Below are 16997 nucleotides of genomic sequence, written 5' to 3' on the forward strand. Positions count from 1 at the left end.
TAAGTGGTTATATTTTTAATATATTGTATGTTCTGTTTAAGGGCATTTGGTCCACTTTGGTGCCATGAAGACATCACACCCAAAAATCAAAATTCAAAGAGTGCTGAACAGCTCACTAATTTTCTACGTCATGTTGTATCTGTTTTTAAAGACTCCAAATCAGGTACTTTCTCCTATTTCCCCAAATGCCATTTCTAACATTTTCTGTAATGGAGTGTATTCTTCCCATTATGACTATATATATATATAGTTCTGGATATAGCATATGTGTGTATGTATACATATGCAGAATATATATATTATATATAATAGTTATACGTATATAATTCAGAACTATATATGTGTTTGTGTGTGTGTGTGTGTGTGTGTGTGTGTGTGTGTGTGTATAGTTCTGCAATCGGCATTGATAGCAGAAGAGTATTCATTAGGGAGCTTTGAGGCTTATTTTGGATGTGCCTAACTGAATGATTGTTAATGTCATGTATTTTTGCATTATGCTTTATCAAATAATTCCCAAAGGTCACTGTTCTTGCTTCGTTTACCTCACTAGAATTAAACTATGCCCCATATTAATTTTATTTGAAGAAGGTCATGACACAACATGCATATGAAAAGATGCTCAACATTACTAATCATCAGGGAAATGCAAATCAAAAGAACGATGAGGTATCACCTTTATACCTATCAGAATGGCTAGAGTCAAAAAGACAAGAAATAACAAGTGTTGGCAAGGCTATGGAGAAAAAGGAACCCTCTTTACCTGTTGGTGAGAATGTAAATTGGTGCAGCCGCTATGGAAGACAATATGGAATTTCCTCAAAACATTAAAAATAGAAATATCAAATGATTGAATAATTGTGCTACTGGGCATTTATCCAAAGAAAATGAAAACACTAGTTTGAAAAGACACATGACCTCCTGTGTTTATTGTAGTATTATTTGCAATAGCCGATATATGGAAATAACCCAAGTGTCCATCCATAGATGAATAGATAAGGAAGATGTGGTGTGTGTATATAAACATAGATGTAGAGGGGTGCCTGGGTGGCTCAGTGGGTTAAAGCCTCTGCCTTCGGCTCAGGTGATGATCCCGGGGTCCTGGGATCGAGCCCCGCATAGGGCTCTCTGCTCAGCAGGGAGCCTGCTTCGCTTCCTCTCTCTCTCTGCCTGCCTCTCTGCCTACTTGTAACCTCTGTCTATCAAATAAATAAATAAAATCTTTAAAAAAAATAAATAAACATAGATGTAGACATATTCATTCCATATATATTACATGTAATACACATATTATACATATACATAATAAACATATTATATATAATGGAATATGTGATAGAATATATTAAAATGAAATATTATGCAGCCATAAAAAAGATGAGGGGTTTTGTTTGTTCGTTTGTTTTTCCATTTGTGACAAAATGGATGTACCCAGAGGGTATTGTGTTAAATGAAGTAAGTCGGACTGAGAAAAAAATCCAATACGATTTTACTCATATGTGGAATCTAAAAAACAAAACAGACGAATAAACAAATAAAAGCAGAATCAGACCTATAAGTAAAGAGAACAAACTGATTGTTGCTGGAACAAAGGGAGTAGGGATATGGGCAGAATGGGTAAAGGGAAGTGGGAGGTACAGGCTTCCAGCCATGGAAGGAGTAAGTCACAGGGATAAAAGACACAGCATAGGGAATCTCAGCGATGATATTGTGATAGTGTTGTATGGTGACAGGTGGTAGCTACACTTATGGTGAGCATAACATAAAGAGAAGTTGAACCACTATGCTGTATGCCTGAAACTAGTGTGACATTGTATGTCAAGTATACTCAAATTTTTAAATTTTACAAAGAAGCAAACAATAAAGTAGCAAATCTTATTGACTGTATTCAGACTCAACTGTGAGAAATTGGTAGACTTGAAAACTGGTTAGAAAAAGAATCTTGTGATAGAATGTTAACTTTGAAAGCATTTGCTACTAATTCCCATGCTAATGATCATTCAATATTCTGAACACAGTGCGATTCTTATTTAGGCTAGGAACATCATGACGTTTAAGCCCTTAGCTGCACACCATTCAGATTCTACTTGGCCGGGGCTGGTTTGCGTGGGAAAGTTAAATTTGGTTCCCCAGAATGATGCAGTAAGTGTCCCTACCTTCTTCTCCCACACGAGTCTGGCTAAATGAAAGGTGGCTCACTGGCTTTCCCAGCTGCTCTGAGAATTAGCACATCTCATATTTCAGAATATTCCAGATTAGCTACATCTCTTCTCATTATCACAGGGGGCTTCCAGAAGAAAAAAAATACTGATAAACTAACATGAGAAACTCATTTCAGGAATAGGATTGACATTTCTTGTTTTGAGTGTCTCCTTTGGAATATTTTTGAAATATTAAGACCTCTTATCTGTGTATTTCCACTACTTAAAAGTCACTTAATAATTGAACATAAACCAAAGGAAGAAATTTATTGTTTGTGTGTGAGCCATTAATTTGTCTTAGATTGTATGAAGATAATAAAAATGAGAAAACACATGAATCCCTTCACTGTTTCCTCAGAGGGTGCTTAGAGGCTGAGTCTTTCCACATCTTACTCCAGATACACTTAATACAGTTTCCCTGTACAGCCCTGCTTTCTGCTCTGCGTTCCTGGAAACCTTATATTAGTCAGGTAGCCTAGCTAGTGTAACACACAACCCCCAAAGTTCAGAGGCTTAACGTAATAGAAGGCTACTTCTGGATCACATAACAGGTCAGTATAGATGTTTGTCCAGTGGCCTTCCACGTGGCGCTTCAAAGACCCTCCGTCCTGTGGCTCCGTCACCCCCATTACCCAGAGGCCTCTCCTCAGCCCTCCTTGTCCAGCCAGCAGGTGCAGGAAGAACATGAGTGGAAGATTACGTAGGAGGAATTTACATCACACCAGGCTCGAACGTGGCATCCAGCGTTTCTTCTTACATTCCACTGGTCAGAACTCGGGCCACGAAGTCACACCTCACTCCAGGAAAGGCTGGGACATGTAGGGTTGCTGTGTGTGACACATTAAACAGCCTTTCTTTAGGGGCATTGTCATAGTTGCCCTGGGGTTCTGCAATCCTACTAATGGTGTTCTAGCCTTCAGGTCCATTGTGATGTAAATATGTTTTAGTTCATCGACAGAGGACCTAACCCCACACATAATAAAATTAAGTAGGAAAATAAAACAAAATAAAGGTAACAAATTCTGTTTTGAAGCATGGGCCATTCTTAAACTGGGAACTGTCTGTGTGGGTTTAATCCTATATTTACTATCTAAGTATTCATGCCTAAGTCCATTTTCCAGGACCCTTTGTTTGTTCTGCAGAAACATTTTCTTATATAGTCTACAGGTCCCTAGGGTCAAAGATCCCAGCAGCAGCTAAGAACAATGACATTAAATTATCCTTCTTGATTCACTTTTATGTGACAATCAAATGTACCACAGAGCCCTCTAGATCTCGGAAACAGCCAAAATCACTGTTTTCATTATGTCCTCTGACTTTGTAGTCAGATTTCCTCCCACAGAGGGACACAGCAGAGAGTACAGATAGTGGCCTAGAAGTCAGTCATGCACTTTACCTTACATTTTTATTTCCATCTGTTCAAGGGGTTTTCTGATGATTATGATGACCTTCATGCTATTGGAAGAACCAATATTCAGGCAAGAGTTTAAATGACGGGTGCCTTCTTGGCAACTTCTACATTTCAGTATCTGTGTATTTGTAGACTGTTGTGAAGAGTGTTGACTTTGGTATAGGCTTTGGTTATGTTTAGAGTTGACTAGATCCACTAGCAGCTTTCCTCTACGTACACAAGCACTCTGAAAACTTGTTCCCAGCAAATGCTTTTATGAAAACAGGAGTCAAAGTATGCTATGCAAAAAGCAGTTCAGAAGATCACTGTAGAAAAATGGGACAATAAACAAGAATACATTTGTGAGTCAGTATCGTGTGTCGGGCACTGTGCTAAGCATTTTTTGAATTGTTGAATTTCCACAACAACTCTAGGAAATAGTGCATGACTGTTATTCCTCAGCTAAACATAAGAAAACAGGCTTATAGAGAAAGCATTTCTTTCCCAGAGTCCCAAAACACTTCATTCAAAACCAGAACCATCTTGCTCCACATCTTCTGACTCTTTCTACTGCACTAGGCCTCTTTAAGATCTATCCAAATTTGATGGTTTTTTTTAAATTTTAAAATGGTTAATTCCTAAACAAGTACCACCAAGAGGTTGCTCTGTGAGGTAGCCTGATTTACACCTGTAGATAAATGATGCCCCAGGGTTTGCGGAGTATCCATTGATGACCTCTGGCTCCTTGGTGCCTAGGTTTCCATCTGGAGCAACACTTGAGTGAAGTCTCATTGCAGACCGCCCTCGCAAGCTCCTCAAGGCACTATGCTGGTCGGTCCTTCCAGATATTCCGGGCGCTCAAGCAACCTCTGTCAGCACACGCCTTGTCTGACCTTCTCTCCAGATTGGTGGAGGTGATTGGAGAACATGGAGATGAAATTCAGGTATGGAAGGAAAGACCACTGAACTCGTTCTTCTCTCCTATCAAAGATGAGGTCTTAACAGCTTTTTTTGAACTTTCTTTCTCTCGCCAAATGCTCCAACCATTGGGGCATATACCATTTATTTAAAAAAAAATTGAGGGGAAGGAAAAGTGAATTGGGGGAAATTGGAGAGGGAGACAAAGCTTGAGAGACTGTGGACTCTGAGAAACAAACTGAGGGGTTTTGGGGGAGATGGGTGAGCCTGGTGGTGGGTATTAAGGAGGGCACATATTGCATGGAGCACTGGGTGTGGTGCATAAACAATGAATCTTGGAACACTGAAAAAAAAATATAAAAAATTTTTTGAGAGGTTAACTTTTATACTTAAAAAAGCATTTCAAGGAGCATTGTTCTAGAAATCCAGTGGGTATTGTTTTATTGAGCCAACCACTGCAAATCCCTTCAGGGCTCCTTCTTGGTTGTTTTTGTTGCTGGTTTTATTTGACAAGGAATCGGGGAATTATTTGTCTTGTTTTTGTCTTTTTGCCACCAACCGGAGATACAGCTGTGTAGTCTCCCTACCCAGGGAAGGGATCTCCATTGTATGTATGCAAAGCACTACCCCTCTCTGTATAGCTAGCCAACAGTACACTGAGAAAAGCTGAAGAAGTAATGGAGAGAGTAGATACCACAAGACCCTGTAGGCAGAGCCCAAGGACTAGGGAATGGGTTGAAAGCCGAGGGCATTATAAGCTCTGTAGCTTCAGCCAAGCCCTTCTTTCCCTTCTTTTCCATCAGAAAAGTTACTACCTCCCAGGAGACCTGCACACCTGTGAACTCTGGCTTCTTTTTCTCATTCTGGCCAGTGGATGTATTCTTCAAAATGCCACTGAGGCACAACCCTTCTCATACCGCAGCTCTTGATCTCTGAGACATTGCCACTCTGTATTTCAAATGCTCACTATCCCCCTCAATAAGGGGCCGTGACTGCTACCTTTAGCCTTGCCCTCTCCCTGTTGGATTTCAAATGAGATTGAGCTGTTTAGGACCTCACATCTAGGGAAATAAATCTTTGTGACTGCCTGCTAACTGCTAAGCCATCTGAATTTCCTAAGTGGTCCTTAAATTTGTTTTTAGATTTGGTAAGTTACAGTTAACAACAGCTGTCTAGCCCTCGATGATATTAACATTAGACTGAATAGAGTTTGCGTTAATTAAATTTATCTTCAGGAAGTGAACAGGAATTTTAAACAGGAATTTTGTTATCTTTGCATGTCTGGCAGGGTTACGTAATGGAGGCACTCCTTACATTGGAAGCTGCTGTGGATAACTTGTCTGACTGCTTGAAGAACAGCGATCTCTTAACAGTATTATCTCGGTAAGAAGCAGCTCCATGACTCTTGAAATCAAATATGGTGGACTGAATATTTGAGAGATGGCTGGACTCCACAAAGTCCAAAGAATACATCAATGTTTGATATTGACTTTTTCTTTAGTTTAAAAAAAAGGGAGAAAGTTATGGCACCCAATCTGTACACATTATATAAGTATTTTTAAATAGCAGGAAGATAGAGGTGAAATGTTGTTTTAAAATAATACAAATATTAATGCATTTTCATTTTCTGTTATGTCTTTGAGTATTTTTTCAAATTTTATTTAATTATCCTATTTATTACATCATAAACAGAAACCAAAACTAAATGTTATTTTTTTAATGAATATATACAAAACTCATCTGAACCATCAGTATAAAAACAGCTGGAATTAATGTTGATTTTACTTGAATAAATTCCTATCCTAGGATCTTTCTTTTTTATTTTTGTTCCTTTTGCTCCTGCCAATGTTTAATTACCCATTTCAAATCATTCACAATTCTGTATTCTGTTTGTATAATTGAGCTCATTTTGCTTGAAATGGAGTCAGTAATGTTATCATAAATCACGCTGAGCTTTGTTTCACTTTTAAGTTGAGCATTTTTTATGGATAGGTGATTTTAGTATGTTTCCTAACATCATACACATTTTCTATATAGACTTACAGATTTATCTCAGTAAATAAGAATTTAGCAAGAATACTGATAAAGAGTTTTATCTTTTCAGCCTGAAATAGGCTTAGAGATCATTTCTCATAAGATATTTTATAAGCATAAAAAAGTCCCTTTGATGCAGTTACTAACTCTTTTCTTTCTAGATAATATCCTTTCCATTTCTGTTCTTATCTGTCAGTTAATAGAATATTAAACTGTGTGCCTATCAGGTATACTCTATTTATAAGTTACTCCTTCCCAAAGTCAAAATAAATGAAAAAATAAAAATAAATGAAAGATCAGTAACCTTCACTACCAACTGCTCTTAGGTTTTGTTGTTGTTTTGTTGGTGAGGGTTCTCTTTGTTTTGTTTTCCATAGCTTTAAGTCTAGGAATAGGATATTTATTCCTGTAAGCTAAAGGGTATGGGGAAAAAAAAAGTATAGACAGTATTTCCAAAGAACAAGTTCCCTACCTTATTGTTTGTCAGTGGATTTTAAAGGGACTGGCTCTTCCCTAAAGCATGTTGGCTTTCTTTTGAACTTTTTAAATTTTTATACCCAGCTCTTCATCACCAGATTTAAGCTCTAGCACTAAACTAACAGCAAGCAGAAAGAGCACAGGACAGCTAAATGTGAACCCCGGGGCAGCCAGTGGCAACACAGCAACCGCAGAACGGAGCCGGCATCAAAGAAGCTTTTCTGTGCCCAAGAAATTTGGTGTTGTCGACCGATCCTCAGACCCACCCAGGAGTGCCACACTGGACAGAATTCAGGCTTGTACCCAACAAGGCCTCTCCTCAAAAACCAGAAGCTCATCCTCTTTGAAAGACAGCCTCTCAGACCCATCGCACATAAACCATCCAACCAACTTGCTGGCCACCATCTTTTGGGTCACAGTGGCCTTGATGGAATCTGATTTTGAGTTTGAATACCTTATGGCCTTGAGGCTGTTGAACAGACTGCTGGCTCACATGCCGCTGGATAAAGCTGAGAACCGAGAAAAACTTGAAAAACTCCAGGCACAGCTCAAGTGGTCAGACTTCTCAGGGTTACAGCAGCTGCTGCTGAAAGGATTCACCTCCCTCACCACCACCGACCTGACCCTGCAGCTTTTCAGTTTGCTCACACCAGTATCCAAAGTATCCATGGTGGATTCATCCCAAGCCATCGGTAAGGCCAACATCACTCATTCTCTTACAGTTCTGGTGGTGGTTGTGTTTATGTTGAGTGTAATAAGGTAATGGACTTAGTACTTTCAACAATTCTGTTTGGAAATGGTCCTTTGGGAATAGTTTGTCATTTCTTTCAAAATTATACCTAAAGTAAATCTTAAAATTATTTAAATTGTGGAAGACCTGTTTAAGTCAATAGCATAAAATGGGCAGAAGTAATATATTGGTCATTTCTTTGTGCTTTCCAGATCAAATTGCAGATACTGTCAGTTTATTTCATTGTTCTTGTACAGATAAACCTTCTTTCTCTTTTTTCTTAACTCCTAAATCTTTTTTGTTTTCTTAGCTTTTTTTACCCCCTCTTGAAAATTCACTTCGCTCCCTATCATTTTGAATTAAGCCAAATCACCAGCCATATTTTTAATACCATGGCATGTGGCCCAGACTTCTTTTCATGAAGGTAGAGCTTAATACAGTGGTACTAAGTGGTATTAAGCCATACTTATCATTTGTTTTAAAGATTATGTTACATGAGGGAGACCTAAATTTGTTGGCCTATGTCCTCTCCTACAAGCTATTCTTAAAATACAGTTTTTGATTTAAAAGTTTCAAACTAGTGCTTGAGTTCATTTTAATCTGCTTTTGGAAATCTCTGCCTGTCATCCTGATTCACAGCCCATGGCAAAACAGTAACCATAGCTCAGAATTACTTTGAGTTTCTCCTCTGAAACTTATGTCATTGTGGTTGTACATTTTTCCCCTGGATTTCGTGTTAGATCACAGTAAAGTTGGTTCAAAAGTATGCTTTGCATCACCTCGGGATAAAATCTGCAGTATCCCTTGCCACCATTAATAGTTAAAATGCACAATATTCACCTATCCCCCCCCCCCAATATCTTCTCTGATCCAGGATTTCCACTGAACGTGTTGTGTCTCCTGCCCCAGCTGATCCAGCATTTCGAAAATCCCAATCAGTTCTGCAAGGATATAGCCGAAAGGATTGCTCAGGTACGATTTCTGGCTCCACACTCAGGTGGGTCCAAATGGGCCTTCAGAAAGGTCCAATACTAAGCAGAAATTTCTCCAAAAGGGAAATGGGTTTCAAAAAACCTGAAAATCATAAGTGATACAGCTAGTAATTGACATCTCTGAGTAGCCGATGCACATCATCTTGTGGTTTCATTATTGAGAAGACAGGTGGAAAGAATCTGTGAAAATCATATTGGCTAATTACTAAGACAAGCACTTCCGCATTTTATCAAATTGACGTGTTTTCCAGATCTCAGAGCAAAATTGCAAATGTATCTTACAGCAACATTTCTGACACATCTTTCTGTTTGTCAGGCTATTTTATCCCTAATTGATTCTCGTCTCTTAAAAGGTGTGTTTGGAAGAAAAGAACCCCAAACTTTCCAATCTTGCACATGTCATGACCCTTTATAAAACACACAGCTACACGAGGGACTGTGCCACATGGGTCAACGTGGTCTGCCGATACCTCCATGAAGCATATGCTGACATTACCTTGAATATGGTGACCTACCTGGCAGAGGTAAGCTCTTCAATGAAGGATAAGCCCCCTATAGTTTTCACGGGTAAAATACTTATATGGAATGAGTAATAATCTCTTCATTTATTGACTGCCTATTATATATTATCATAGAGGCTATATGGAATCATTTTAAATCCTCACAACATACTATCATACAAAAAATCTGAGTCTCAACCAGGTTAAATAACCTGCCATATGTTTAAGGTGGCAGAACCAGCCTTTGAACTGGGGTATACCTGCCTCAAAAGCTTTAATTCCTTCTTTTTACTACACTAATACCTGCCAGAACCTTCCAGAAATTGGGAAATTGTATCCTAATTTCTCCAGGTGTTCAAATCTTATTTAAGGAGTTACTGTCTGACTTGATATGTTTAATGGTTGTGCTAAACTAATTAGCAAAGCATCTGTTTTGAAATATGCTTTTTAACTTGAAGTTTGTGTTTTATACTGGAATGGGATTTTCATCACCCTACAAATGTGTTTCTAGCACATTAGCTCCAAGCCCTAGAGCTGGAAATACACAGCATATCAGACAAGTGATGAAATGTGTTCTGGTAGCACCTCTGGTCACTGAGTAGCTTAACGCACGAGGTCGTGAAATCTGACAGAGATGGCCACTAACAGCCACCTTGGTTTAGTGTATTTGCCATTGCTTTTGCTTGAGGGACTTGCATGCCCACCTCTTGCTAGGGCCTTTTCAGAAGTGCTGAAATCAGTGCATTCCAACTTTTCTTTCTTATGTCACCAGTACAGGGTGCAGATAGATTGGAGAATCAGTCATACTCTGAAAGTCTCCATAAGACTAAACCCTTGTACCTGAAAGAAGGTCCTCGCCCCATCCATTAACACTGATAGTTGATCTGCAGGCTTTTGATTTGCAATCTGGGTCAGCACTATGTGAGCTGCATTCAAACTATCAACAGCCAAGGGTTCTTTCCACACCCTATCCCTGGCACTTTAAGGAGCTGCTCTTATATGCCACCCTTCTGCTTTGGATAGTCACCTTGGTCCCATCTGTCCCTGCAAGAATTACTCAGAAAGCACACACACCCCTCAACTCACAAGAGATACTAGGATAACCCACGCAAATGCCCTGCTTACAAAGGCAGACGATGCCTGTCTTAACGTGAAGTGCAAGTTAGCAAGGAGGTAGGACTTGCTTGCGTCTCTAGACCTAAAGTTTCAAAAACCCAAATGGGATGTGGCACAGACACACATACATATTATTCAGACTTAAAAAGATATAAAGCATCAACCTGTGCCGCAACATGGATGGACCTTAAGAACATGATGCTAAGTGAACGAAGCCAGACGCAAAAGGACAAGTAGAACAGGACCCCGCTTCTGCAAGGTGCTTCTATAGAGCAGGCAAATCCATAGAGATAGAAGGCAGACTGGTGGTCACCAGGGCCTGGAGACAGCGGGTGATGGAGACATAGTATTTTACAGTTAACAGAGTTTTCTTTCAGGCTAATGAACAAATTCTGGAAATAAGTAGTGTTGATGGTTATACAACAGTGTGAAAGCCCTTCATGCCACTGAATTGTACACTTAACTGTGGTCAGAGTGGTAAATTTATGTTATATACATCTTGCCACAATGAAAATAAATAAGAATGGGTTACCTAATTTGTTCTATTGAGACAAACGGTTACTGAAAATTTTATCATAAACTTAACTTCCCACCATGCATAGTATATATTAACTCCCATTTCAAGTACTCATGTGTTTTTTTCAGGTGTTGGCGATGCACCTATATATAATCTTAGGTAACTGTTGTCAGTATTGCCCATGAACCTCCTCTGTTCATGCAACATTAACTTTGTGTTTGCATAGTGTCACGTTCATCAACTGTGGGATTCTAACAGGTTAATGTAACCCAATTTGCTTAAACATCTCCCCTGTTGTTTATACTCATAATCTTGTTCTATTACAAATGGTCCTTTTATGTAGACTCCTTATTGGGTAGCATCCAGGTGATTTCTTCTGGTGGCATTTCCCAAACTAACTATCCAGGTAAAGGGCATGGAAACCTGAATACATTATTTAGTTCTACATATTTGGGAAATTGGTCTTCACAGAGATTTCCCCTATTTGCAATACTGCCAACAGTGTATAAACGTGTTTTCCCATATCCTCACTACATTTTATTATCCCTTTTTTTCAGTTTTATATTTTTATTGGTATTTTAAAATTATTCTGTTTATGTATTTCCTCTAGGAATAATGTTCATTTTTCCACAAAATATATTTGCCTAATTGTTCATTTCCTCATGTGTTAACTGCTCAGTTATTTCCTTTTTTTTTAAGGTTTTATTTATTTATTTGACAGAGAGAGATCACAAGTAGGCAGAGCAGCAGGCAGAGAGAGAGAGGAAGAAGTAGGCTCCCTGCTGAGCAGAGAGCCTGATGTGGGGCTCGATCCTAGGACCCTGGGATCATGACCTGAGCCGAAGGCAGAGGCTTTAACCCACTGAGCCACCCAGGCATCCCTGCAAGTTATTTCTTCTGAGCACTTTTGATGTGGAAGTCTAGCATTTATTTGAATAATTTCTATAGTTCTTTTTTTGAACAGCAACTTTTTATTATGATGTCTGTCATATAAATGTTCTCATTATTTTGCTTTCTTTTTTGAAAACAGTGTTGAAAATGAAAATAGTATATGTCCATAAAAGAAAGCTTGGTAGTACGGGAAAGTGGGGAAAAGAACAGGAGGTGGAGATAAGAAAAAACATCCAAAATCATTGTTATCTAGAGAGAAACACTGTTAGCATTTTGTTAGATCTCTGTCCATTGTTATTTCTCTGTAACACCCACCCATTCACATCAATTTTGGCATCATCTTCTATACAGAAATTGCATATCCTTCCTCTTTCACTTAATATTATCTGATAGCCTTTACTATCTTTAAAAATGTCATTCTTGGGCGCCTGGGTGACTCAGTTGGTTAAATGTCTGCCTTTGGCTCAGGTCATAATGCCAGGTCCTGGAATCGAGTCCTGCATTGGGCTCCCTGCTCAGGAGTCTGCTTCTCCCTCTCCCTCTACTCTTTGCCCCTGCTCATTCTCATTTTCTCTCTCACACACAAATAAATGAGATCTTTTTTTTTTTAAAGATTTTATTTATTTGACAGAGAGAGAGATCATAAGCAGAGAGAGAGAGAAAGAGGAGGAAGCAGGCTCCCCGCCTAGCAGAGAGCCCGATGTGGGACTCGATCCCAGAACCCTGAGATCAGGACCTGAGCTGAAGGCAGAGGCTTAACCCACTGAGCCACCCAGGCAGCCCCTAAATGAAATCTTTTAAAATGTCATTCTCCTCATTGTGTATTTCATCATACAATTTGCCATAATTTTGTATCCATTTCCCTACTGTTCAATAATTATATTGCTTACAGTGCTTTATTGTTTAGCTTTGAGGGTTTCTTACCATTATAAATAATGCCTTGGTGAAATCTCGTATATAAATCTTAGTGTCTATAGGTTTGGGAAAGTTCTTAGAAGTAAAATTACTATTTCAAAAGCTATAAGCTGTTTTTAGTACTCTTGAGGCCAAATGCCAAATTATCCAAGTTGCATTTCCACTGGTGTGTAAGAACACCCATCTCGGGGCGCCTGGGTGGCTCAGTGGGTTAAAGCCTCTGCCTTCGGCTCAAGTCTTGATCTCAGGGTCCTGAGATCGAGCCCCAAATCGGGTTCTCTGCTCAGTGGGGAGCCTAGCCTGCTTCTTCCTCTCTCTCTCTGCCTGCTTCTCTGCTTACTTGTGATCTCTCTCTGTCAAATAAATAAATAAAATCTTTAAAAAAAAAAAAAAAGAACACCCATCTTATATCCTCACCCACACTGACCATTATCACCTGGGAAACTTTGCCAATTTGATACCTAGTAACTTGTGTCTTTTGTGTTACTTTGTATTTTAAATAATTCGTGGTATTTGGTGCTTTCCTTTTGAGGTTTCTTGTATTCCACTGTGGATATGATATCTATATATTCAGAACTACTTACACTACCTTTAATGACGTCTTCATTTCTTTAGTGGTTAGGATTCCCCTTTCCTTAAGGAAATGTGTGACCATAAAGGTATAGGGGGACATCGGTGCTCTTGTATGAACAGGCTGGTATCGCACTGGCTGACACTGTGCCTTGCCTCCCACAGCTGCTGGAGAAAGGTCTCCCCAGTATGCAGCAGCCCCTCCTCCAGGTGATCTACAGTCTGCTCAGCTACATGGACCTGTCCGTCGTCCCTGTAAAGCAATTCAATGTGGAAGTTCTGAAGACCATTGAAAAATATGTGCAAGTGAGTATTTGGATAATGTCACTTATGAACAAGGATGTTTCCAGAGAGTCATTCCAGAAAGACTGAGGGTTTGTAGCTTGTATTTGGCTGCAAAGCTACAGGTGTGCCAGGCAGCACACTTGTGCACTGGTATCCCTAACCCAGAGAACAGTCCGTTGTGGTGGTTGACCACACCCCGCTTGGTACAGTGAAGTGAAGGACAGGACCAGCCCTGGTGCATTCCTGGGCCCTCAGAGGACGTGTTTCTGCCTCTTGGGGCTTGCAGGCTGGGTATTAAAAGCACACACCTGGCTGGGAGGACCCAGGAGGGTTGTATTTGTAGTATCCTATTTCAAAGAAGGAAAAGAGAGAAGGAACTCAGATGTGCCAGGTTCTAGGCCAGGTGTTTCCACATGCAAAGTGTTAATTCAGTGGTTAAAGTTGTCACTTTAGAGTGGAGGGAAGTGGGGTTAAGCGACTTGCCTAAATGTGCTTGAAAATACTGCAACCAACAAACACAGGAGTGTGCACAGGGAGTTGCAGAGTTCAAGGCAGATGCTAGGTTCTATCTGGCTAAATTCATCCACAAAGCCATACAATGTAAATTTTAGACATTTTCCCCCATCATCACTTCAACATCACATTGCTTGCCAAAGCTATGTAATGCTAAGAATGATTTCCAAGACGTCTCCATTTTCCATTTTTCAAGTGGCATTTCTCTAAAAATCATTGTGCACTTGGTGGGCATTCAGTAACACTTTCTCACTTCACAGAAGTCATGGGAGCCAGGGGTTCAGTTCACCTTTTTCTACAAATCATGTGCCCCTGGTAAAAAGAAAAAAAAAAAAAAAAAAAAAAAAACCTGTTTGACTAGGCTGCCTATTCTAACTCCAGCCTGTGGGTTATCTCTGTTACTTGATATCTTCTCTTGAATGATGGCTTATTTCACATCCACATCATGGCCTCCCCTGTGCAGAACTTAACAGTGAAGGAAATGTGTTTTATTTCATGTTCTCTTATTCCAAAGGCTGGGTATATAATAATAACTTTTATCAAGTTAGTTTATTTACACTGAATATTTTTGTGGGAGAAGTCCTTCAGTCTGCCTGGGGTTTGTCAGGGAGTAAAAGATGGCAAAAACCAATGAGTCTTAGAGGAAGAGTAAGCCTGTGATAAGCCAATAAGGAGAGGAAGGGCGTTCCAGGAGGCGGGAGTAGCATAAGTGAAGACACAGTGGCAAAGAGAGCTTGCCTGGTGTGAGGAACTCCAGGGGCGGCCTGGGGGAGATTACTCCTGTGGGCTCTGCTCAAAGAGTGTGGACTCCACCCTGCCCATCAGAGGGAGCCCTTGAAGAAGTTTAGGCAGAGAAGGGGCTTGGTCTGAAGAGTTCTAGAAAGATCACTATAGGTCGGGAGGTTATGCTGGACTTCTGTCCAGGATAGGCAGGATCTAGGCAGGAGCCACAGAGGAGTCAGCTGACCCACTCCCAGCGCGAATGGAGAGGAGGGAGCAATTTATCAAGAGGCGGAGAAAGATAGGAGTCAAGAACAGCTCCCAGAGTTGGGTTGGGTCATGTGGAAGATATGAAGTAAGAAGACAAGAGGCAGCCAGCAGCAAAGGGGGCAGCAGGAGTCAGGGGAGTACGAGAACAACCAAGGAAGACTGGAAGCTGGAGGTGGGGAGAGTTTTGAGAAAGAGTGAGTGGTCAATAGCATAAATGCATTGGGCAAAGGTTTTTATTCATATGAAGGAAGTACCTCATTGGCAAAAATGGTACCTTGTAATGTTAGACTTCTGTTTATTTGAATATGGGCAAAATTTGCTACTTTTTTTAATTTGCTTATATCTCCTCTTACATATAAATTGTCTTTTTATGTCTTTTGCCTTTTACACAGGATGGAATTTGCTGCACTGTATTCAATCTGTGAATTCAGACAGGTCATAAGAAGTTTCAGTAGCTAGCGGTAGATTTGGTTTTGGAGGGGTCTTTTTGTTTTGTTTTTTAATGAACTTGTTTTTGACCATTGAATGTTTTATTCCCTTCAGAGTGTTCACTGGAGAGAAGCTTTAAATATCCTGAAGCTGGTAGTTTCTCGATCTGCCAGCCTTGTTTTGCCTTCCTACCAGCACAGTGACCTGTCCAAGATAGAAATACATCGAGTGTGGACCAGCGCTTCTAAGGAGTTACCTGGAAAAACCCTAGACTTTCACTTTGATATTTCAGAGGTATGTGATCTGTTTCTGTCCACTTCAGCAGGGAGAAATAGTGGCAGAGGTCAAAAAGAGAGGAAAGAGAGACTTAGTTTACATTTATTTCAAATTAAGCTTTCTAAGGCCTAAATTAGGTTCTGTTTTTTAAGAACACATCAAGTGTCATACTCTTTGAGGCTCTCAATTGGCAGCTTCTAAAACTAGAAGCTAGCCTCAGTTTTTTTCAAATGATTTTTTTTTTTAAAGATAACTTTAAAATGGAATGATCTGAAGCATTTTAAACCATGACCTTCACTCCTTCTTTGTATGACAGGTGTCCTGTCCTATCTTTACATCCACAACTTTTGCTGCCCGAACTCCCAACCAGACCAGCAAATGACTGAGATTTACAGGAATATAGAATCTGCCTTTCCAGTTGCTTCCCCAAGCCACACTGCTTTCTAGACCCAGTAAAATTATCTGAAGTCTTGCCTTGAGGGAGAGGGGAGGGAGGAGGGAAGGGACCAGTGAACTAAGCTGAGGAATCAGGAAGAAGAGAGGGTAGAGAGTAGTTAGGTCCATCTGCTGTTCTGTGAATGGACATTTGGGAGGCCTGTACTTACTCTAAGATGTATAAATCCTTTGCTTTCCTGTCTCACTTACCCCAGGCCCCATAAGCCCACCAAAGCAGGAACTGTGCTCTGTCCCTCTGGTTACCAGGGTCTGGTTCGGTGTCCGGTACAAGATAGGTACTTAACAGTATTCTTCAACACTGCTGAATGAATAAATTCACTGAAGGAATAAACCAGATGTGGTTATATGAAACTTACTTGCTCTATGAAGTAGGTTGAAGCCTACTTTTCACACAACGACCTCGTTGACCTTCTGTCCTTTCAGTACACAGGTTGAGATACTCTTTTCTGCCATTGTGATACTTGCAACTATATTTAGGTGTGTATGATATCGAGGTATCCAATCAATTGGTTTTTAAATTTTTAATACATTTTTTTTACATGGCTGAGGGAGAAAGCTACTTTTATTCCTTGAGGGAAGTTTATTCTGTTCGAAAGGGGTACAGAAAACAAGCAGCCAGTTGCCTACCCACCCCCAGGGACCCAGCTGCATCAGAATAAAAAGCTAGAAAAACAGATGGAGTATTTCCAGCTGGTGTCTGCCACCTCCGAGCGCAGGCCCGCAGACGGGTTTCTGCAGCTTCGTTGGGGCAAAAGTGTGGATGGTGCTGTCTACCCAGCACCAGACCCAGCACGAGAAGC

General features: G+C 40.2%; 1 protein-coding gene across 1 annotated transcript in view; it reads left to right on the top strand.

Annotated features, from left to right (window-relative positions):
- LOC111158548 (FRY microtubule binding protein) overlaps positions 1-16997 on the top strand; it is a 266086-nt gene that overhangs the window by 202093 nt on the left and 46996 nt on the right. The window contains exons 41-48 of the mRNA XM_022520645.1: positions 42-163; positions 4345-4532; positions 5795-5889; positions 7102-7709; positions 8622-8719; positions 9093-9263; positions 13414-13554; positions 15580-15759. Coding sequence (XP_022376353.1) covers positions 42-163; positions 4345-4532; positions 5795-5889; positions 7102-7709; positions 8622-8719; positions 9093-9263; positions 13414-13554; positions 15580-15759 — 1603 coding nt within the window. The remainder of the gene's footprint in view (positions 1-41; positions 164-4344; positions 4533-5794; positions 5890-7101; positions 7710-8621; positions 8720-9092; positions 9264-13413; positions 13555-15579; positions 15760-16997) is intronic.

This window comes from Enhydra lutris, unplaced genomic scaffold (assembly GCF_002288905.1).
Source record: "Enhydra lutris kenyoni isolate GAN:26980312 unplaced genomic scaffold, ASM228890v2 scaffoldscaffold60, whole genome shotgun sequence".
In the NCBI taxonomy this organism is placed as follows: domain Eukaryota; kingdom Metazoa; phylum Chordata; class Mammalia; order Carnivora; family Mustelidae; genus Enhydra; species Enhydra lutris.